At 38.4% G+C, this 23677-nt stretch overlaps 1 protein-coding gene across 9 annotated transcripts in view; it reads right to left on the bottom strand.

Moving 5' to 3' along the window:
- The window catches only part of STXBP5L (syntaxin binding protein 5L), a 181651-nt gene extending 161733 nt beyond the window's left edge, over nt 1–19918 (bottom strand). For 5 of the 9 annotated variants that reach the window (XM_021549140.4, XM_021549143.4, XM_085572378.1 and 2 more), the window contains exons 1-2: nt 18646–19917; nt 2627–2724 (exon numbers count right to left, since the gene is read on the bottom strand). In XM_021549140.4, the coding sequence (XP_021404815.2) occupies nt 2627–2724; nt 18646–18834 (287 nt within the window). In that variant the 5' untranslated portion in view covers nt 18835–19917. Of the gene's footprint in view, nt 1–2626; nt 2725–18645 lie in introns of all 9 variants that reach the window. The other 4 variants (XM_021549139.4, XM_085572371.1, XM_021549141.4 and 1 more) reach the window with 1 other exon arrangement.
- Nucleotides 19919–23677: the final 3759 nt, after the last annotated feature.

The following is a 23677-nucleotide window of genomic DNA, read 5'->3' as shown; positions in this document are numbered from 1 at the left end:
GAAAATTAAGGAAGCAACAATACCATCATGTGACTTGGACTCATCACCAGAAAACTTGTTCTATATCATTACATAAATATTAAACATAAATTCAGTCTTCCTATCCTTTTGTGTTCCCTAAAGAAGAGACTCTGATCCAAACCAGGTACCTTTAGCACCAGTAAACAAACAAATAAATAATTGGGTGAATTTCTCTGATGGCAGCCAAGTAGTCTGTCCTTTCACTCCATCAACACTACTGTTTAGAAACACCAGCCAAACACAATGTATGTATGGAAAGAATTCCATTTTTCTTACATGACATACTCATGGCAGAATGAAATTGTGCAGTTCTGTTAAAAAGTATTTTTACAGGATACTGTGGAAAACTTAAGAGCCACTAAAACCTGTATTTTCCTTAGTTTGCTAAAAAACCACCCCATATTATGAATTGTACTTTCAGGTGTAATATTTCATCTGTTACATCTTGGCTTGAATTTTATTCCCTGATTTCAACAGCTACAGACATCTGCAACAAGACTGGCTTAAATGAGTGATGTTCAGGGGGCAGTCTTAGAGCCTATTTCACTGCAAATTTATTAGTCCACAAGTAGGTTTTTTTATATAATATGTTCAGCAAAACTTACAGCTAAGTGAAGAAAAGAAACCTCAGTTAAAATGAATAAATAAGTAATTCTTTCTATGGCACCCTCTGTCTTCAAAGCACAGTTTCCATTAACTCAGGGCTCAATTAAGCAAACCAGGCTCTCTGTGACTAAGCTGAGAAGCATTTATCTCATGACATATCCTCCAAAAAAAAAAAAAAAACAAACTCCCTGGTAATCCTGATGCTCTTGCTTGGTTAAGATACTAAAATTGCTAGAAATTTTTCCATGAATGAGATAGGAGTTTGCTAGCAAACAGGAGAAAAAATGTTAAAAGGAAGGACACTTTGAAAAACATTCTCTTCCCTTCTGCTAACTCTTTATAATCTATTTTTATAGAAAACATATAGAGAATTTTATATAAGCTTAGAACCACAGCTATTTTCCCACTTAATGTTCTATTCCTGTGGCAGGAGACATGCAGGTTTAAATTAATTCTACATGAACCTGTATTAATTCAGGTTCTGTACCTGCATTTTCCTCAAAGGAGGGATTTGTAGGGATAGAGGATGCCTAGCTAGTGACAGCACTGCTCCTAGAAAAGCCACATTGCTGAGATGGAAAGAAGAGGTGGGCTCAGTAGTTAATATTCTGCAAGGTCATCGTCATACTTCTACCATGAAATTCCCAATACCCTCACTCTGATGATATCAGTGAAGCTTCCAGGGACAAAGCCTCAGATTTTTAACCTTGCACACCTCTAAAAAGAAGAAATCATGACTACTAGACTTGCACTTCCCAGAAGTGCACAAATTCACAGACACTTTCTTCTTTGCATTTGAATATAATATATTTAACTTACTTCACATAGGTAAGAAATAAAGAGTAGAACTATTAAAGCAGAGCTTGTCACATAACTTGAGGTTTAGCCGAGTCGTGTGAGAAATTCTGAATCAGATAGAAATTGAGGTTTACAAAAATGCGACTGTTCAGACCAAGAGTACCCAAAAATGGAAGAACCAAAGTTTTAGCTACGTTACATGAGGCACAGGCTTCTTTTCCACAAAGAGAGTTTTCTTCACTTTGTAACCTGCCTTGGATTCATTACATTTATAGTTACCTTGGGAACAGGGATAGTAAAAGAGCCAGAAAATATTATATTGCTATTTCATACAGCATTGTGCCCTCCTTTAAACACATAATTTATTTGGCTACAAAAAGTTTGTAAAAAACTATTGATTTATTAGTTCTGTATTCTGTAACTTTTAAACCTTCTTGTAATAGTCTTTCTCCTTTTTTTCCTTGCTTTATATGTATTTTCACTGAAGGGGAAAACATTGGAACCATGCCAAACTAAGAAAATTATGTAGAGAAACATTTTGAAATACATCATAGTTAAATATTCTTAATTTTTTCTTTAATTTAAGTCTTCAGATTTTAATTATCTTGTAATTAAATTTATTCAGTATAGACTTCTAACTTCAAAATCCTACTGTACTAAAAACAACATACAAATTGCTGGCACTGAAGTACCTTTATAATTAACAAAAACAAATAGGCACTTTTATAGTGCTTCACCTTCTCCTCTGGGAAGAGAGGAATTCTGTCCTAAAATTGCTTATTTCCCACCATTCACTTGGAAGTGTCTAAATAATTTCATACCTAGCCATCTAACTGCAATCCAACACTGGCTAACTGCATTGCAGCAATGAATTTATCAATTGCTAGCAAACATTCTCAACTTGCTCATTACCACTTTGCTGTCCACTTTTACTTTTCATGCTGAAAAAGATCAATTCTGTTTTATCTTAACCAATATATGCCAAAACAACATGCTTAAAAATGCAATCAGGAATTGTTCTTTGAACCCCTTAGGGACCTGGCTGATTCCTCAACAGCACATCTTCTTCCAGTGTGTCTCATAAAGAAAATGAAGTAGAACATAACAATTGCAGCCTTACCTGAGCGCTTGAGGAAGGTAACTCCCATCCCTGTGTTACAAATACACAGAAATGGTGCAAATTCTGAATGAGAAAGGATACATTCGTATGGCTCCTGTTCTTGTTCCAATTGCCAGAATTTTCTGAACTGGGTCAAAAGCTAAGGCAGTGGGTAGGTAAGGAAATCCATGGCGAACCGTCTGAAACAGAGCAAAGGAGCAAAGTGACTGAACTGCAACCACAGAAAACAGCAGGAATGTTTTATGCTTATGATTTTCTGTATGTTGTAGCATTTTCAATACATTTCAAGAGAAGTATTTAGAAAGATACAGTATTCTGAATACAGAGGTCAATTTTGTTCATATTAATTTCTAGTTATGCTTTTCACTCTAGTATTTTAAATGGTTTTATTGTAACAAAGTAGACTGCAAAGTACATGTTATTATACAACTGGCATATATTGCTGAAGTGGTATACTGAAAGATAACCTTAATATGCAGGGCAGCTGAACTGTAAACTGAAAAAAAAAACATAATATGCTTTCAAAACACTCAGCCTCAACAGAACAGCTCCAGCAGAAAGGAATGGAATATGTCCAGGGGAAAAGATCCAATAAACCAATAAACTGAATCGAGTTTATGAGGTAAGAACCCTTAATATCAATTTAAAAAAACAAAGACGCCAGAGATGTTCTCAAAATGAGCAGCTGAACCACTCACCCTTTCTTAACCTTTATTTACAATACTATTCTTTTAATTCTAATTTTTGCAGAGATGCTTTGGGGAATGAATAAACTGAGCATGATACAACACATCCTTGAAGACTGTCTCAGCATTTTAAGATATCTTAACCTGGAGGTTATGACCAACATTACTCACCCAATTCTTATGAGGAAGAGATGAGGGAGAACACTAATACAAGAACAAAAGTCAAAATAACAAGACACATAAAAACCCCAAGACTCATTAAAAAACACACATAATAATCAACTGTAATTAAACTTGTGTGTGGGGCTGCTTACATAAACTTGGGCACAAAATACTATTTTTTAGTATAATAATAATGGTTTCCATTACTTAACAAAATAAAACCTTAAACTCTAGGACTGACTCTTTTTTTAGTAAGTGGTTGGGATTGGAGAGGAAGTACTTTGAACTGAATGAAATTTAACTTTTTAAGCTGTTTTCCTCTTCCTTGAAATTATCTAGTTCAAGAACTATGTCTGTGAAGCATTCAGCAGTCCCTGTGGAACAACATCAACAAAAGGGACTCCTTAATTGCAGACCTGTTGAGTAAAAGGCAGCTGATGATTCCACAGCTGTATCACTCCAACTCTTCCATTGCAGCTGGAAACACTTGAACTGACATTCACAAGCAGTTTGGGAACAACCAAATCTATGTTTTTCAGCAAATAACCACTTCCTTAAAAGAGATCTTACTTGTCTCGTATCTTAATTACTGCTGATAAGGGAAGTTCTTTAAAGAATGTCTAATTATTAGTTTCTAGGCTGAAAAAACCCAGAAGCATATGCTACTTCAGTGAGCTGTAGAAAAGTAACTCAGTTTTTATGTTAATGTAGGCATTTATCAAAGATCTCAGTTCTGTTTCTGATTTGGTGTGCTTTGTGTTTTGGGGTTTTTAAAGTTTCTTATCTTCTTAAGTGTTAGGATTACTCAAATATAAAGTTTTTTATTCTGATATCTAAGCTGGTACCAGACTTACATACCCTAGAAATGGTTTTACCTCTCATGTCACAAAAATATCAGGAATCATGGATTGTAGTATTTTCTAGTGTGTTGAACATGTAGCATCTGCTATTATATTTGAAATTTCTATACTCTGGTGAACAAATATTCTTCCTTATCTGAAAAACTTTATTTTCACCAATTATCCTTTTTTAGTTATTGATTTTAGAAAGGCTTTCTATAATAAAGTTTGAACTCCCATTAGTTCTGATGTTTTGCCATGACTGAGTTTTCAGTGCTATTTTTAAGATCTAAGAATGCAAAAGTAAATATTTTTAAAGACCTATTTGCATCCTTGCCTACATATTTAGGATCTGCATTGTATTTTTAGTATTTCTGCAATCTAGAGTCAGACTTCCCACTTGGAAATTTTAATTGGGTCCTGTATTTGAGATAGAACTATGCTTTAAAAGAAGAGTGATGTATACTTTTTCAGGATCATAGCTCAGTACAATTCTTGAACTCTAGGATTGACTCAAAAGTGCTCTTTCTATTTTGCACCCATTTTCCAAATTTGAGTAATTAGACTAATTCAAGTTGTGAGGCTTTTGTGGCTGCAAAATTCTGCCATTTGTAAAAATTATTGAAATCCACTGAACATTCAAGTAAATTACACCTTTCAACTAAATATTCATATTCATTAGGATTCCAAAAGAACAAAACCATTTTGGAAGGAAAGCCAAGTTATACATTACAGAGGGCAGAAAAAGATGTCTCTGTAAGTGAGGGTATGGCCCAAATTAATTTCAGAAATTATTCTGAAGATTAAATTTATTACAAAAGAACATGGAAAATCTTTAACACGCCAAAATCCCAGGTTCTTGTCCTCAGCTCTGGTCCAACAAAAGCTTTTTGGTCCCTTCTTTTTCAAAGGACTGTAAGAAAGATTGACATGAAAAGCCAGCACTTGGAGTAGACTTTTCAGCTGTGCTTTGATACAGCTCGAGTGAACCTGAGTGTAAGGATGAGTAACAGTTCTAGAACTGTGCCTGGTCTTTCTCACTGCATTTACTATTACAGATGAAAAAGAAGAGAAGGTCACAAAATTAACTTGATCCTAGAGTGACAAAAAAAAAATAAAAAGTACAATCCTGTTTTATCTGAGTTGTGTCCAAGGAACATTAAACAAAACTATCAATGATGCTCAGAAAGGCAAAACTAAGTAGTTGGGGTCAATAGCAGGCAAAAGCAGAAGTATGGTTAAAAACCAGTCTGTGTTCAAAAAAATATAGGGGGGACCTAACTACCCCAAATATCCCAAGAAAGAAGCTGCCAAGAAAATAAAAGGGAGAGAGAAAAACCAGACAGCAGATGGAGCCAGGACTGCTTTTCTCCACATTATCCAGCTTCCTCTTATGTCTCCTTTTTGGGCATGCTGTCTCTAGAGGCAGCCTGTGCCCTCTAGGACATACAGTTTCTGTGCAATATGCAAAGCAATTTACTTGAAACAGAACAATTACAAATGCAGATACAATTTCAGCATAAATCTGAGTTCAGCATAGTTATTTTCTCTTAAATTCTCTTTTAAATCATTTTAAGCAGTGAATTGCATGTATATATCATTAAAGTAATCTTTACACAAACAATTGACCTAAACTAATATAGGAAATTGATTATTTGGACTTACTAGTAATCTACCAATTAACATTTTAATATCCTGTACAGAACATAATGGTATTTTTCAGTCTAAGATACCATGATATATTTCATTTGCTGAAAAAAAATTGCACTAATACTAATATGCAATATCCAGTATAATTGTTCACAGGGTGCATAATGCAATTCTTCTGTATAAGTTTTCTTAACATTTACTCTGTGGTAATTTATCTCAGACTTCAAAGATACCTTTTTAATAAAGTGATAACATTCTCTAAATAGCTCCAGAAAACACAGAACTAAATAAAATTTTAAACTGTACTAACTAATAAAGTTTATAGCCAAAAATGTTTCTGAAAATCTGCGTAAACTTATAATTTGTAATTTTTCTACAAATATTTTATGGATAGCCTGTTTCATTTAACATCTGACAGCAAAAGTGATTTACTTAGGTAAACAATTTTTGAGAATATGTACATTTGCTAAAATTTAACTATGTAGTCTTAACCTGTGGCTCAGTATGTAGAGTCTACTTCCAAATTGTCACCAACACACCACATACAAAAATGTCATTGAAGAATAATTGATTGGTTTACAGAACACAGGATGAAGTGCTGACTGAAACCTCTCCAGCCTCTTGCTCAGCTATGCCGGAAATTAAAAAATGTTAATGATCACAGCATTTTCACCACTTCAATACTATTTTTAGTATTATGGTGCTCCAGGATTGTAGTGATAAAAATGAGTGCTTATACAAATGAGCTGCCATGTATTATATCACTATAAGACCATGACATCTCTCATTTATGGATCTCTGTGTCTGTAAACTGATTGGTAAGACTGATCCCTTCTCATGAAAAATGGAAAGAGGACAAGGTATCAGCAGGCTTCCAAGCAAAGTAAACAACACAGGGGAGATAAATTTTTTATTAGTTAAATTTTCATTTTTTGAAGTAATGCTTTTTGTAAAAATCACAGCCTAGCTATGATTTTCAAACCCAAGTTATTAATTCCATCCAGCTCTCAACCTCTAATAGGAATCAGGGCTTCTGGATATTCACAGAATATTCTAAAAAATACCTTTTTGTTTTTTCTTAGATAAAGATACCCACAGATAGTTCTTTTCCTTGGTGTAAAACTAGAAACAGTCATCTGGAAAAAGCCATTTACCAAAGGGACTCTGGACCTGTAGACTGGGAAAGCTGATTGCTGTCCCTGACAAGATGATAAAATAAGAACTAACAGCACACAGATAAAGATTGTTGCACAAGTCAGCAGAGTTTCTTCAATGTGAAATCACATCTGACTAGTTCTCTCTAATTCTATGAAACTGTCAGCATGCTAGTAAATAAAGGGAATATGAATATACATAAGTTTTCCAAAAGCCTTCCAATAATATTCCACTGCAATGTTATTAGAGAAACAGACATGTCATGGGACTGAAGGAATTTCTTTGTGGACTGAAAGCTGGTTAGATCACAGAAAACAAAGGACAGAGTTTTATGGATTTTTTACCATGAAGAAAATCCCAAGTAGATTTCTCCACGCTTGGACCAATTTTATTCATAGTCTTTAATGACCTATAAAAGGTAATGAACCCTGAAGTCTCCAAGATCATAGCTAATAGTAAGCTCCTTTGGAGAGTGAAATTCAGTACTACCAGGGACCAGCTCCTGAAAGACTTCATTAGAGTGACTTAACAGGGCAAGAAGTTGATAAATGAGCTTCAGTGTAGACAGATGTAAGATATCTAGAAGAAAAAACAAAATCTTAACTAGATCTGCACAATGCTGAAATTGGAATTAGCATTTACAACTCAGCAAAGTAATTTTTGGGCATTGTTGTCATTCCTCTGAAATATTTGGTTTACTGTTCAACAGCAACCCCAAAAAGTCAAGTAATATTGGACATCATGAGGAAGAGCATAAGGAGTTAACACAAGGGGCATCATTCTGCTGCTAAAGAAAACCTGAGTGAGCCCATTGCTTGAGAGCTGTTTGTGGGGGGATATGACTAAGACTTTCATAAACAAGTGAGTGGGTAAGCTAAACATATTTGGCAAAGCCATAGAGGCATTCAAAATAAATTTAAGATTAGTTTAAAATGGGGGGGGGAGAATGGGACAAATTTATTGACATGATTGATAAATGGATTTTAAAAGGACCAGCTAAAGATACTCCCTCTGACATATCAAACCCAGTGATGCTGAATGATGGGAGACTGGAAAGGGAATGGACTGCAGAAAGTGATGTAACTTATTACCCTCCCTAAGTGACAATTCTGCTGCCACTGTCAGAGACTGACTGCTGGGAGATATGGACCATGGGTTTGTCTCAGCAGGCCATTTCTTATGAGCTTATTATCCTCGCCAGTAGCAGTGAAACAGATAGGAAGAAAAAGGAGATCAGTATTGGTGGAGAAAAATATAGTAAAGAAAAAGCCATGGAAAATGCAGGAACAAAAGTGCTACTGATATAGGAATATTGGGGCAGGAAGAAAAGATACATTTAAGAAACAAGCAGAATTTAATAACGTTCCCCTACAAAAACTTCTGGCATAGAAGAATAATACTTTTAGTAATAGGCAAATGTGGTTTGTTGTTTTATTTTTCAAGTATGGAACTTACTTTGTTATAAAACGTCACTTAATTAGCTATGGTAGAATTTTGAGAAAGTAGTTGTCCTGGACATAAAGCAGACTTCAAATACAGACTAAATTTTAAAAGTTTAGTTTCACAAGTATTAGACACTGATAATTGTATAAGAGAGATTTTAGAGTATTTGAAATTAACTGACAAATATGATACATTTTTTGTACAATTAAGGTATGAATTTTTTTTTTTATGTAACAAAGATCTCTGCAGATACTTCAAAGATGTGTTTTTCCACTGTCATTTTCAGTTCTGCAAGCTAGACGCTGGACTATTAAATAAGGATGGTCCTATTTATATGTGATTCATATAGATATAAACAGCCAAGCTAAGCAAACCACAGGGGAAAAATAAGGCCTTCTGAATTTCAAAAAGCAATCTCCTCATGCTTGTCCTTTGAAATACACAGTAGTGTATCAAAAATACAAAATTAATATAATTTACACAGGAAAAATCCACAAATAAATAAAATAACGTTGATCCATAAGCTTCATTATCCCCAGCCCAGGTAAGTTTGGAAGGGAATGCTGCAAACTGTCTGCTCCAAGCTCTCCTGCCCAGAGCTAAAGGGGCTGAATTTTAATGTTACTTCCTGGATCTATTTAAATCAGTGTAGCTATGGCCAAGCAACTGCTTGGCAACTACACCATCCTGCTACATCCACCACAGCAGAGTTACAGCAAAATAAGTTACAGGGTAATACAGGAATATAACCATCCCAAGAGAAGCATTATGCCCTTTGGAGAAATCCCAAGTCCAAGGATGCAAAATTCTTTCACCTCTTCCCTTCCTATTCTTTCTAAAAGAACTCTCCCAAGTCCAAAAACAAACAATCAAACAAAACAAAACACACAATAAACCTCAGGCAAATATACAAACAGGGAAGAAAAAATGAGACCACAATGAAGGAATTAAACCCACTGTACAGTAAATATGGTATAATGTACTTCCCACTATTGTCATGTAAACTAGCAAGAAGAAATAGGGCATCAGCATATGGAGAAATGTCTTGATCATTCATAAAACTATATCTACCCTTGTCTTCAATGTAGAATTTTTTTAAAACCCAACTCCAAACTACTGTTTGCAAAGTTCATTTTGGCTTACCTACTTAAGCAAGACTTCAGTCCCCCAAATGGAAAATCTTTATAATCAAAGCAATTCAAATAGCAGTTCCACTGATTTTGTCATTGCATTATTTAACTGTACTACTCTAGAACTTGAGACAGGCTGATTCAAAATATCATCTGTATGATGGAGATCTGCTTCAGGAGCATGTACAAGAATTATAAAATCATTCAGCTTATCTGATAGCACTGAAAAGAAAGTATTTTTGTCTTCACTATGACTGTGGATACAGAGAATAAGATAATTTCGTAACTTTAATGAGAAATTAAACAAAAAGAAAAGTTTACATCAGAACAACATAACAATAACACTAATTAATTTTGCATGACTTCCCATTTTTGGATTTTCTGAAACTTCACTACTATAGACTAATTATGTTCTGTTATGGCTGATTGTACTTTCTGCTCTGAAACAAATGCTTTGGTTGCTGCTTTGAAAATATTTTTGTTTTTAAAAAAAGTCAGCCATAGTGCAGGGTTGAAAAATGTTCCTGCTCTGATAAAGCTCTTGAAGGGTGTGGGGTTTGGTCTGGAGGATGGCAGGGGAGGAAGCTAGAGAAACAGAGTGTTAAAACCACTCTGATACAAAGATAATCTGTATTATTGGTTTATTCCTGTGAAAATCTGTTTTGCAATGTAATTTGGCATTCTTGTATACAAATGCTATTACCAGATTTCATTCCTAGCATTTACAACATTTTTTACAATTTAATATTATTTCATAATTAATCTTCTCCTACCTTCTTTCTGTATACATGCTGTATGCAACTTGAAGATTTTTTTTTCTCATGTTGAATTGAGAACTTAATGTGAAAACAACAGCCAGCATCTCACCTCACACAGAGTGAAGGTATATTCCAAAAGAAATGCAGGTATTTTATGGCAGGTTTTTACCCTCTCACAGCAGGGAAATCCAGCAGATCCTGCACATCACTGTTCCCCTCTGCACTGCCTATGAAGCTACCAAGGACACAGCTCAGACACAAATGAAGTCAGCGCAGTCAAGGATGGTAAGAACCAGGTCTCTGTTTACATAACCACAGGACACTTTTCCTGCCCTTGCCTCATTCAGGGAGCATTTCAAAATATATGCAGGACACACCATGAATAAAGCAGGGATCTGTGGACTGAGTAAAATTAAGTTTTATCCACAGCTACATGGAATGTATCCTCAACACAAGTGATGATGGACAGCTGTAACTGAGAGCACATCTCCACCCTGAAGGGATACAATAGACGGAACAGCATGAACAAAGCTGAGATGAGCATTCATTAATTTATTATTATTTACTATTTTTGTGAGTCCAGTGGATAACACAGAGACTTCACAGGAACTATTGCAAAGAACACAAACAGAATAGCATTCATCCTCCTCACATGTTGTATGTTGTTCAAAACAAATGTGAAGGAGGACAGGAATAAAATATAAGCAGATAGTTTGAGAAAATAAGAATATGCAATAAAGACTAGATTGCCTCACATATAGACGTAACTTGATACTAGCTGTTTAAGGGACCTGAATTCTAAGTGTTTGACCTCAAAGCATTCTTACATAACAGACTTTTAAATGAAATAAAATCAATTCTTCTTAATTTGTTGGATTCAAATTCTGCAAAAAAGACATGCTACCATGCACACATGCATCTACTTATACACACAAGAGAATTCAGTAAGGCTCCTTCTGAGTCCATGCATACAGCAACTCAAAGCCTTGAACATTGAGGTTGGGGTTTTTTCAGTATTATATACAACTTAACTTCAAAGGAACCATAAAGAGTGCACCTCCTCAGACTTTGACCCTAGCTACAGGTGACAGATTGTCTCTAGTACTTTTTATTATTCATAGTCTTTGCTGGTGATCTGTTAGGAATGGACACAGCACTGCAGGAAGATAACATCTTATTACATTTAAGTGTACTTGCCAGCCATCTGTACCTAATAATATTGCTTTCTCTTCTCTCCACAGATGCACATTACTTGTATTTCTAATCCAACAGTCCTCTAATTTTCCCCATAATGATTCTAACACACAAAGGGACAAATTAACATACCCCACAAGCTCCTTTGATAAGCACTTTTTCTTAGAATAGCCAACAGATTACTATATTCAAAGGTGTATTAGTTTACTCTCTACTGCTTCCCTTCCACTATGAAGTGAATATACTAACTTTTCACAGTATTTTCACATAGACTTCAAAAAGTCTTTTGGGCATAAATCATACACCAGGGAGTATCAGATATCTCAGAATAGGAAGCAGATATGAGTGGATATTCTTCTAAACAAAGTGAGAATGGAATCTGTCTTGGATTTAGTCCAGTTCCACTGAGGACAGCTGCATGTTTTACACAGAATATGCATTTCTATCTGGAAAAAAAATCTTTATATTTTTAGCCAAGAACCTCTAAGTAATTTCTTGGTAATTTCTTTTAAAAAATTAAGTGTAAGCATTTTTCTTCCAGAAGTAAGTTGGGGGTAAAGTTGCTTATGCAACCACCTTTTTATGTGACAGCTCCTCAATCAGAGCACTGTGAGCCAATCAGTCTGAATTTCCTTCATCCCTCCTACAGGAGATTAAAAATTGCTTTTCCCACTGCAATAGTGAGAAAAAAATCTCATTAACTACCTGGTGACCCACAGGTGAGGAATAATATAGCCCACTAGAGCTGGAGTTGCTCAGCCTGGAGCAGAGTAAGCTCCAGAGACACCTTATAGCATCTTCCAGTACCTAAAAGAGGGTAAAATAAAGCTGGAGAGGGACTGTTTACCAGGGCATGTAGTGATAGGACAAAGGGCAACAGCTTCAAACTAAAAGAAGTCGATCCAGATTAGATATTGGGAAAAAATTCTTTACTGTGAGGGTGGTGAGACACAGGCCCAAGTTGCCCAGAGAAACTGTGAATGCCCCATTCTTAAAAGTGTTCAGGGACTGGTTGGATGATGCTTTGAGCAGCCTGGTCCAGTGGAAAGTGTCTGTGCCCACGGCACTGGGGCTGGGACTAGATGATCTTCCAACATCTATGTTCCCATGGATTAAGTAAAAAACCCCAAAAAAATCCCAAACCAACAACCAAAAAAAAAAAAACCCACTTGAAATGGTACATAAGATTAGAGCAAATATCTTAACCTTTAGGTTTCTCTTTGTGAAATCAAGAGTTGAACTCGGTGATCCTCAAGGATTCCTTGCAACTCAGGTAATTCTATGATTCTTATATTGTTAAAAATGCAAGGTCAACCATAAAAAGCAGAACAATTTAAAAAATACATTAAATAAGTTAATCTTTGCAGTATGAATTTGTTCTCCTCTTGTAGGGATTAATTAAATTATCTTCTTCTGCCATAGTACAGTGGAGCCAGAAATCAATCTGTAGTCATTTGAGACAGAAAGATAATTCAGAGTAATTCTGGCTAACTAAGGTAGGCATACAAACAGAACAACTAACCTAAAGATCACTCTGCAACTGTGCAGAATATGTACAACAGAATGTGAAAACAATGGGAGGCCCAATGGGAAAACACGGGATAAGTTAAATATAATAAAAGAAAAACAGATGCAAAGCAGGTCAAGCTGGAAACTCAAAACAGTGGACCTTGAACATTTTGGATTTTCTGTGGCATCTATACTGCAGGGATAATATAATTTCCATCTTACAGAAATATTATGAAGGTCAATTCATTAATGTTTATAAAGCTTTCAGAACTACAGTGGTGAGCACTTCTGTTGGAAAAGTCCATGGGGAACTTAATGCCTGAGCATGCTCTGAGTTTTAAGTATGCAAAGAAATATTGAAGTACTTTCCTATGAGCAAACACTATTTGTTCTGCTAAATTAAACCTATAGAAGAAATATGGGATCACATAATTAAAAGTTGTCTGTGCAAACAAAGCTATTTAAGAAATGTGGAACTTTTTGAGTGCTTTATTCAGCAACCTTAAAGGTCTGGAAATAATTTTGAAGATGTAATTGCATGTGTTGGCCATGAAGGATGTGCATTAATTCATTTAGGATTGCTAATGCAAAAAGACCAATATTTGCACAACAAACCCCAAACAAGTGAATCCAGTTTTACTACTACAAGTACCTTAAAATCTTCAAAATTCTTTCAAAAGAAGCTTTTAATGTGCTATGCTCTTTCCCATTGATAAATCCTATTTCTATTTAATACAAACACTTAAAAAAGAAGAATACATTAAGCTCATCACAAATTTAATGAAATTACTATAATCTAATTTAGAAGTGTCATTCATGACTCTGCAGTTTTAAAGAAAATAGGGTTCTGCACCTAACTTTAGATCCAAACTCTGGTATATAGGAAAAAAATCCCTCCCACCATTATCTTATTTACCACTTAAGTATTAAATGAACTCTGAGAACTTACAAGTAAGAGCTCATACTAATTTTAAAATGGGTTTTCACTGAAATTTAGCACTTGGTAAACTTTTTATTTTTTGTTCACTGTATGACCTTAGCAAGGAAACAAGACAGATTAACCAAACAGCTCAAACTGACTAAAACACGGTGGATAGCTTATAACAAGGATTTTTCTGGTTTTTAATTCTTCATAACCAAAAATGTGCTCCTGCAGTATTGTGCTTAAATTGCCATTCCAAAATCTGTTATCACTGAACTATAGTGTCATGTTGCATTTGCAGTTAAAATACTTGGCTGCTGTCAGAAGGATTAAAGGTTTATCTTCATAGGTTGACAAAATAAAGTATTACCATCTATAAATTCTGGGAATTAAAATTTAAGACCACCTGACAGGAAATCCAGATAATTAAGACATGTAACTTGGCTACCCATTGACTGCATCTCGAAGGCCTGTTTTTACCAAACATAAGCAGGATTAGGAAGGCACAATTGCAATTGGCCATGGGATTCCATATCAGTTTTAACAAAAGCCTAAAACTGTTCTTGCCTCCAAGGGTTTTGCATAAAGACTGGTTAATGAACATACTGAACCTATGACTATACTGTCAATATAAACAATACAGCAAGAGTTAAAGCATGTTCATTGTGTTGCGAGACTACCCAGTAATAACAGTGAAGACAAGTTTGGAAAAGAACAGAAATCTCATGCTTTGGGATTTAAAGGCAGTCCATCACCATTTGGGAAGCAATTATTTGAGAAGATTAAATTGCCAGTTCTTGGACCTTTTCATGGGAATTCAGTTGTTGTCCACTGCAAAAGAAAACCTGTTAGAATAGATTAATTGTATACCTGCTAAAGTACAACTAAGTACAACTGTTACTGTGCTCTTAACTGAGGTCTTGATTCCAAAGTTATTAACCCCATGCTATAGAAATTCAATTCAACTCTATGCTTGTTCTCCAAGAAAACCCTGAGCAGTTCTACATGGGAGACATTTTCATAAGGAACAAGTACTTCACATACCAAAAAAAGATATCTTCATTCTTATTCAGTTTTCCCCAACTGTGTCATCCCCTAAGAAGCACCCTTCTGTAAAAGTCATAAAATCACTGTTTCCTCCTTTTATGTTTCCTCTGTTCAAAATTCTACTGAAATGATTTAAAACATCCTAATGATAAGCTTCTCACTTCTTTTATTAATAGCAGATCTTTCCCCAGTGCCATATTTTAGTTCCTGGATGGTCTGGACAAACACAGGTGAGCCTAAAAATGCTTGCCAGAGTAAAAAAACAATGCATATACAGAGGGAAAATACAAAGAAGCAAACCCAAGGAAATTAGGTCTATCTCAATTAAAATTAACATAGACTTTAGTAGCTTATTCTACTGGATCATGCCTAGTTTTAGGATGATGCTGCTATCTCACACATTCAATTCAACTAATGTGAACTATAATCAATGTTTTCACGATTTCCACTTGGATACTCAAATCCCAAAAGCAGCCCCTAGATGCAGCCTAAACTGCATCTCAGCTTTCTGCTGTCACAAAATAGGTAGGACAATATTTCACATTGCTTGAGTACTTTGAAAATGGTGCCACTGATTCATTATTACCGCTATCAACATATAAATTTATCATGCTTAAAACAGGATACAGATATTTCATGTGTAATAGTTTCAAGAATGTTTCATTCTTTCAATACAGAAGATCACATTAATGATTTAAATATAAATGCCAAAAGTAGCTCATCGAGAGCATCTCGGTGTAAAATATTCAGCTTACTTCTGTTAAACTCTAACCTGTATCTCAAAAAGACACTGTGGTCATAAGCAATTTTAAAATGCCACAAAATTGAGAGTTGGCTTTCAGGTGTGTTAACAAATGAAATCAGGTGTGTTACCCTTCAAAACAGTTTTCTCCTAGAGAATTGGATCTGCATTTTCAGTTGAGCAAACCTCCCACAAACTTCAGAAAGGCAACTTATTTACATAAAAACCTGCAGGGAAAGGCCCTTTAATTCTTAAGTATGAGTCAGCTTTTACGTTTCATTTCTAAATGAAGATTTTTATAATCAGCAAAGAAAGGAAAACCAGTCTGAGGTGCTACTTAGGCTGTTAGCCCAGATGCCTCGACTCTGCAGAGAACAAACCAAAACTGCCATTAGCTCTCCTCAGTTCTGCGTGCAGCAGGATGGCAGATCCCTAAATATGCAGCCCATATAACTTATGTAACTGAACGTGCAAATGCCCAATGGAAATACCAGAAGTGCCGCACCACAAAAGCTCGGTGAGGACGGGATTTGGGTTATGTGTGTGCTTCCAATGCGATGCAGACTGACCGAGGTACAAACTGTGGCTGGGCTCTGGCCCCCGGAGCAGGCAGGGGGAAGCTGTGCCTGCGCCAGGCCCCAGTGCAACAGCACAGGTCCCTCCAGCTCCTGGGGCTTCCTCCAGACACGCTCCTGGTGCTCCTCAAGTGTGGCAGAGCTGCTCAAGGGGAGCCCGTGGAATAAACACTGCAAGTGTCAGGAGCACATGACCACCAAGTGGTTTGGAAGTTTGCTTTCGGCACACCTTTGTATCTTGGAAAAAGGAAGGCAGTATTTTGTGTACCATAGAGTTCTGCAGTGACATGCATCCATAAGCAAGTGCTGCTGCAAGCAACCCAGAGGTTTCCTACACAAATATTTACTTTGTTGAGAACATTTTAACCTAAGAGCTAAGACAGGCAAATATTAGCTACTGAAATCTTCTTCAAATGACACATTCTTTTACACATATTCCAAGTATGTGTTATCTATCCAAGTATTATCTATTATCCAAGTATTATCTATTATCCAAGTATTATCTATCAGGACTTAACACTATCATCAAGTAATAGAAAGCAAACAAGGGAAATAATGGAGATCAGGGAAAAAAAAATTCATTTCATCTCATGTTCCTTATTTTCACAAATATGCCATACAAAATAGACTATATCTCTCTACATACACATCTTTGTCCTTATCACATGACTTAAACACAAAGAAACCAGGTTGAGTTTTAGTTTTACCTAGAAATCTCTGAATGTCAGACCTTCTAATGATATTTTAATGTACCTTGATTGTTTGTGTTATCTTTTTACTGATGTGACAAAAATGGTATATCACTGTACTAAATACCTGGAATTTCACAAAATAGTAAATTTCTGTGTCCCTAAGCACCTGTAGTCAAATCCAAGCCTGGGAAGCAGGTATGATTCTAATGAACTCATCATTGACACTCTATTAAACTATGGAATCATTTGAGTCAAAAAGCTGGAACCTGTTGTGGTTCAGGATGAGAAAGAACTGTAAGAAAAAAAGAATTAGGATTTTGTAGAACCTATCCAAAGGTCTCTGAGTCTTTAACCCATAGGGACTCATTCTTCTCCCCTTGAATTCTGCAAGAGTTTGACACCAGCTGTAGCTGCAAGCCAAACAGAACTGGAAACATGATATCTGAGATCAGGGAAGCTGTGTGTTTCACAAGGACCAGATCTGCACACAAAATTCTCACAGGCTTGTCTTGGTTGTTTATATTTCTTTCTTCTTTCCAAAACACAAAAAGAAATAAGAGTTGACAGTCATCTAAATTTCAGATCAATTTGTGTCTGATTAATAAAAGCAAAGTCTACTTAATAGGTGGAGTCCATTTACTCTTGGTAAAGCAAATTGTACTAATTAGAAATTCTGGTTTTGAAGCTTCTAATCAAAACAAATAAGCAAACAAAATTTCTAGTAAAGCCACCAGAATTCACATAAAACTGACAGGTAATAGTAAAATACCATAATCTCCTTTCGTATTTTGTCTTCATTACAAAAGTATGATTTTCATATTCCAGAGTTGATCAGAAGTACCAAATAGTTTGTTCTGTTTTACAGGTGCAAGTATTTAAAACCACCACTAAAAGCTTTGTTGCAGAAAACAGATACAAACCAAAATACATACAGGGATATCTTATGCTTTCTATTCATAGAAAATTCCCAACTAAGGAAGTGATCAACACATAAAAACCAGAACAGATTTGGCAACTTTTGGTATTTCTGCTGTCCCACTAAGTTTGCTATCATGCAACCAGAAACTTCAGTACTAATGGTAAACAGCCACCCTGAATCTACCTCCAGCTCCTCACAAATAATTGAAGTCCTGGGTTCAGTAGTCACTGCATTATCTTTTATTTCTAGCTTGTGCCTTTTCCTTAAAATAGGAAGGAAAAGCAGGGAGGATGAGAAGAGTGAGGAAGTAGATGCATACAATTGTCAATTTCTAAGTACTTGTAAATGTTATTGGTACTAACACAAATCGATTTGCTTTCCTGTCCACAATCCTGTCAGCCGTTTGGGGTCCAAGTGTGAACTTGGAATTCAGCCCTGAGTGCTGAAATCAAGATTTCTACGAATTTACTGACCATCCCAACTCTGCAGCAGGAAGCAAAAAGCATCCACTGGATCTCTGTCTTTTCATTCCAAAATCCTTATACAACCACTGCAGTTCTCAAGTAAAACGCTTATTGGTATCATATTACTACCCGCCGCCCCCCCCCCCACACACACAACCCCTAACCCAGAGCAGCTTTTATTACTTCCATAGAAAATAAAAATACAGCCTTTACCTTGCAGATTTGAAAATAATCTGAAGTGAGCGTCTCCTGGATCTCCTCTCTGGGTGTCCCTGCAGCTCCCGCAGTCCCTCCTGGGTGCACGGAGCCACCAGCCCCACTTCCACTGCCACCGCTACTGCTTCCAACAGGGGATGCGGCAGTTAAACCATCCAAAACTTTGCGAAAATTAAATTTCTTCATTTTGGAAAAATCTTTAGGAAGATTTGGTGGGGGAGAAAGGATGTGTCGTAACACATTCAGCTACATGTAGAGACCGAGAAAGTCTTTAATGGTCCTCTGAGTGAGGCAGCACTTTAAGTCTCTTGCACCAAATAGAATGTCAATATTAGGTATAATTGACTGAAAAATACAAAGGCTTCATTTTGTCAGACGCAAAAGCTACCTGGAATGGTCCTTTCCAAAAATAAATAAATAAATAAATTTAAAAATCCACAAGCGGCAAGACTAAGATTTACGTTCAAACAAGGAACAATGGAACAACCGCCATCGGGTTCGCTCGCAAAATCCACATTTAGCAGTGGTCAAAACAGAAAAGTAAACAAAAAATTCAAGCCGGCATCCAAAACAGCGGGATCCATCCCTCTACCTGATCTGCCTAAGATCTGCCTTCGGCACTTGATTATTTCAGCAAAACTACCAAAACGCGCCTACATTCAATTTCCCCTTCCCCTCAAAACCCCTTTGAGCCAGGTATCTCTGACCCCGAGGTTTCCGCGGAGCGGATTCCCCGTTCCCAGCCGCCGGTGCGACTCCTGTCTCTGGTTGCCTGCCCACCCCAGCGAATGCCGGCAGCCGCTGCCGCACTCGGTGCTCCTCTCTCCCCTCGGGCTCCACGGCGGGGTGCGGGGTGCGGGGTGCGGGGTGCGGGATGCGGGGTGCGAGCCCCCTCCTCTCCCCCCGCCCCGGCCGCCGCCCCGCGAGGAGCGACGGCAGCGAGCGACCCCCTAAGCCGGTCCGGCCGTCCCGGGCTGACCACCCGTCCTGTCCCTGCGCTGACGGACCCCCCGCCCGTCCCGATCACCGAGCCTGTGCCGCTGCCGTGCTCTCCCCTCGGCACCGCTCCGGCGGGACCGGGCTCGCTCCGGCGCCGGGGGGACGCGGGGCGGGGAGGGGCGGGTGAGGAGCGGAACGGGGCAGGTGAGCGGCGAGGAGGGCGGTGGTGGCGGCTCCTGCCCGCCTGGCGCGCTCGCAGCCGTTCTCCGAGGTACTGAAAGCTCCGCCGGCGTCAGCCGCAGCTCCTCCTCCTCCTCCTCCTGCTCTCTCTGCCTGCCTCCCGCCCCCGCTCCGGCCGGGCTGTGGGCGGGGGGAGGCGGGGAAACGCCGGTGAGTGACAGGCGCGCGCGGGCCCCTGCTCCCTACTGCGGGCAGCGGCGGGGACGTGACTGGCGGACAGGGGAGAAGGGGCGGTGACTGCGCGCAGCGGCTCCCGGTACGGAACAAGCGATGTCTAACGGGCCCCGCGATCCGCAGCCTCTGATTGGAGCGCTGCGATGATGGGCATCCGCTCCCACCAATAGAAGCGCAGCTCTGCGACGCCCCGCCCCCAGCCCGGAGGGGTGGGGGTGGCCTGGGGAGCCCCCGCCCCACTGCGGCGCGAGCGGCAGCGGCCGCGGAGCTGCTGAGGGGGAGCAGCCCCCGGGGCAGCGGGGCTGGCGGGGAGCGGGGTTTATGGCGCTGGGGGGGACTGAGAGTTGGTGTCGCAGCCTCAGCTGCGTGCCGGAGGTCCAACAGACCCAAAATTCGGTATAAAGTTGTGTCGGGAGTTGGGTTGGATAGTAGGAAAAGGTTCTTCACCCAGAGGGTGGTTGGGCACTGGAACAGGCTCCCCCGGGAAGTGGACACGGCACCAAGCCTGGCAGAGTTCAAGAAGTGTTTGGACAATGCTCTCAGGCACATGGTGTGGCTCTTGGGAACGGTCCTGTGCAGGGCAGGAGATGGACTCAGTGATCCTTGTGGGTCGCATCCAGCCCAGGATATTCTGTGATCCTGGGCAAATGTCCCGGGAGGTCTTGGCGGTGGCAGGGAGCGGTCTTGAGTGCGAGCCCCCGTTTGTCTCCGGGCTCCGAGGGGTTTGTGCGGGTCCTGCCCAGCCCGCGCACTGCCACTGCTTCCTCGGGGGCAAATCCCTGTTTCCTTCCCAGGAGGAATACAAAGCACCCAGGGCTGCCCTTCCCGAGGCTCGCTCCGAAGCCCTGCAAATCGCCTGGGACAGCTCTGTGGCCTCTGAAGCGCGATCCGGCACAGGACGTGTTACACTGCACACAAGCCTCTATAAAAAGGTTATTCAGGTCAGGAACAAGTGAGGCAGCGATTAAAAGTGACTCATGGTACAGCGCTGTCAACGTGGTTGGAAGCCGAGAACGGAATAAAATAGTGTAAGGAATAAGCACATAACACCTCTCCTGTATAGGAATTAACCTGTAACACCTCACCAAAGTGTTGCACATTCCTCACACTTGAGGTGACCAGGGGTGCTTAGGGATTCTAATACCCACTCTAACCTCTGGTTTAGTTTTTATGAATCTTACAGTTCTGTGAAGCAAGATAAAAGTTTTTATTTCAGCAACTTACACTGAGATCCATGCTTCTTTTTTTTTTTTTTCCACTTTAGCTCATCCTTTTGTGTTCACAGGTACTCCCCATCTGCATGATAAAAAGATTGCAGTAAAGTTCAAAGAATAAGTGTAGCTTCACTTAATGCCCTCATGAAAAATAAAGGGTACATTGCTGATGAAACTGGAAAGGTTGATAGGTTTCTGTAGCGAGGAAAAAAGGGAATATAACTTTGTATGGGAAACAAAATATATGAGGACTATGGCAAGGAGACAGAAATGAAAAAGGGCATGGAACTGAGTAAGCAAATCTGTAAAGATAAAAGTACGGAATTTTGAAGAATGAGGAAAAGTCAAAACCCAGTTGAAGCTATTTGAAGAATGTCATGTCCTACTAATACTATGTTCACCAGAGGCAATGCAAGTAAAAAAAAATAAGGCTAACAAAACCCAAAAGAAAGATAACGACATGAATTGTAAATAGGAAAGGGAAAGATAAGGTTAAAATGAAATAATTAGGATGAAGAAAATGTCACAGAGACTTGAAAAAAGTGTCTGGGAGTCAGGGGGTACTACAAAAAAAAATCTGATAACACAATAGTTTTACAGTTCTAGGGAGGACAGAGATAAGACAGTTTGTTTTAAGTCAAGAAAAGGATGAAAATTAGAAGAATGAGTGATAACTTTGGAGTTGGAATAAGGTACAGACATTTTTTGAATGCCAACAACATTTCTCTTCCAGAGAATTGCTATGGAGAGCTGGGTATTGATGATTAGATACTACCTCAGAGTATCCAAAAGGGCGAGCAAGGATCCTCACACTGCCAGTGTGCTGTTAGGAAAACTGACTTGTAGGGGAAAAAAAAACCAAAACAAAAACAAACTGACAAATAAAATACAATCAGTCCTGTTTATAAATACCAGCTGAGAACAAAACTTGGTCTCACTACTGGTGCATGTAAGGCATGCATGTCCCCTTTGAAAGTTTTTCTCTAAGCTGGACACAAACCCAGAAGCAGAGGGGAAGTGATGGAAATGAGAGTTCTGGGGTGGTGCAGAGGGAGACAGGACAGTGCAGGACATGAGCAAACTCGGTAACAGTTTTGACAGGCACAGGAAGGAGCCCTGTTGAATGACCACATTGATGAGAAGTTTTGTTGTATAACAACAACAAAAAAAGGGAACAATTTGGTTTTGGCACAGTAAAAAAAAAAAAAATTGCCTTTTTTTTTTTTTTCCAGTGCAGAAAAAAGCAGTGGACACGAGGCATTCTATTGCTGACTTGTATCGATTTAGATGGTATTGGTGTTTCATAGGATACTTGTGAGATTGCCACCATGAGTTTTAATAAAAGTTGATAAAATTAGGAAACTGTGAAAATATTTTACATATTAAATTGGTAAATAAATGAAGTTAATTAATACATGCCAGTGCATTGTGGGAAATATGTATCTGAATCTGTATTTTAGATAGTAATGAGAGGGTATTCTCTTCAGTGTCTTTTTTCTGAATAGTATCTTTTACATTTAGTAGTCATTTTGTTCTGCAAGGTCAAACCAAATGTTAAAAGGATAACAGTTTACTACAAAGATTTTGCTGAGAAACAAGATTTTTAACAGTCCACACCATCAAAATTCATATGAACTTTCATTCTGATTTTTGCTTAATGAAGCTTATGATTATGTGCAGTAATGTGAAAAGAATGGTCAGAATCAAACCTGGCAATTCAGTCTTCTCTCAGTCTTCTCTCAGTCTGATTCAAGAACTGATCAAGAAAATGAAGAATCAGGAAAGATGTGCTTAGATCAGCTGACTAGAAAGTGATAATATTAGAGATTGTATATGTTTTCATCATTAATGTTCTGGTCAGTTCTCTGGCTTTCTTGTTTATTTTTTTTAATAGAAAATCCTTCTTCAGCCTGTGGACTAGAGTGTCATGACTTTTCAAAGCTGCAAACATATTTTAATCTCAAGTTATATTTTTGGTAGTTAAGAAAAAATACATGCAGAAGTGTGCAGTAAGTGATGGTTTCACAGTTGACACTTTTTAAGTGATTTATGTGAGTCCCTTTGATAATCCATGTGTTAGCAGTTAAAAGCAATAACCCTTGAGAGAAATCACTGTATGCCCACCAGCAGCAGTCTAGACCACAGCCTTGCAACTACACCCTGACAAAGAACTTCTGTGCCTCTAGAGAAATGAAGGAAAAAGATGTAATCAAATACCAGAAACACATCTATGCCAATGCAGGCAAAATTGAGACTTTGCACAGCTACCTATTCCTCATTACACTGTGGGATATTTGCCAGTGTTGCCCATGTTTCTGTGTAATTCCAGAACATTGAATGGCAGGCAGCAAGCATAGTGTTCCTGCCTGCAGAGCTCCACTAAAAATATCCCCAGTCGGTGCTGAATATCTGGTTAGAACAGCTTGCTGAACTCTATCAATTAGCCAGATCTTAATCTATTT

Source organism: Lonchura striata, chromosome 1, assembly GCF_050655825.1.
Source record: "Lonchura striata isolate lonStrDom1 chromosome 1, ASM5065582v1, whole genome shotgun sequence".
NCBI classification, from domain to species: domain Eukaryota; kingdom Metazoa; phylum Chordata; class Aves; order Passeriformes; family Estrildidae; genus Lonchura; species Lonchura striata.
This window is presented reverse-complemented; position numbering and strand designations above follow the sequence as displayed.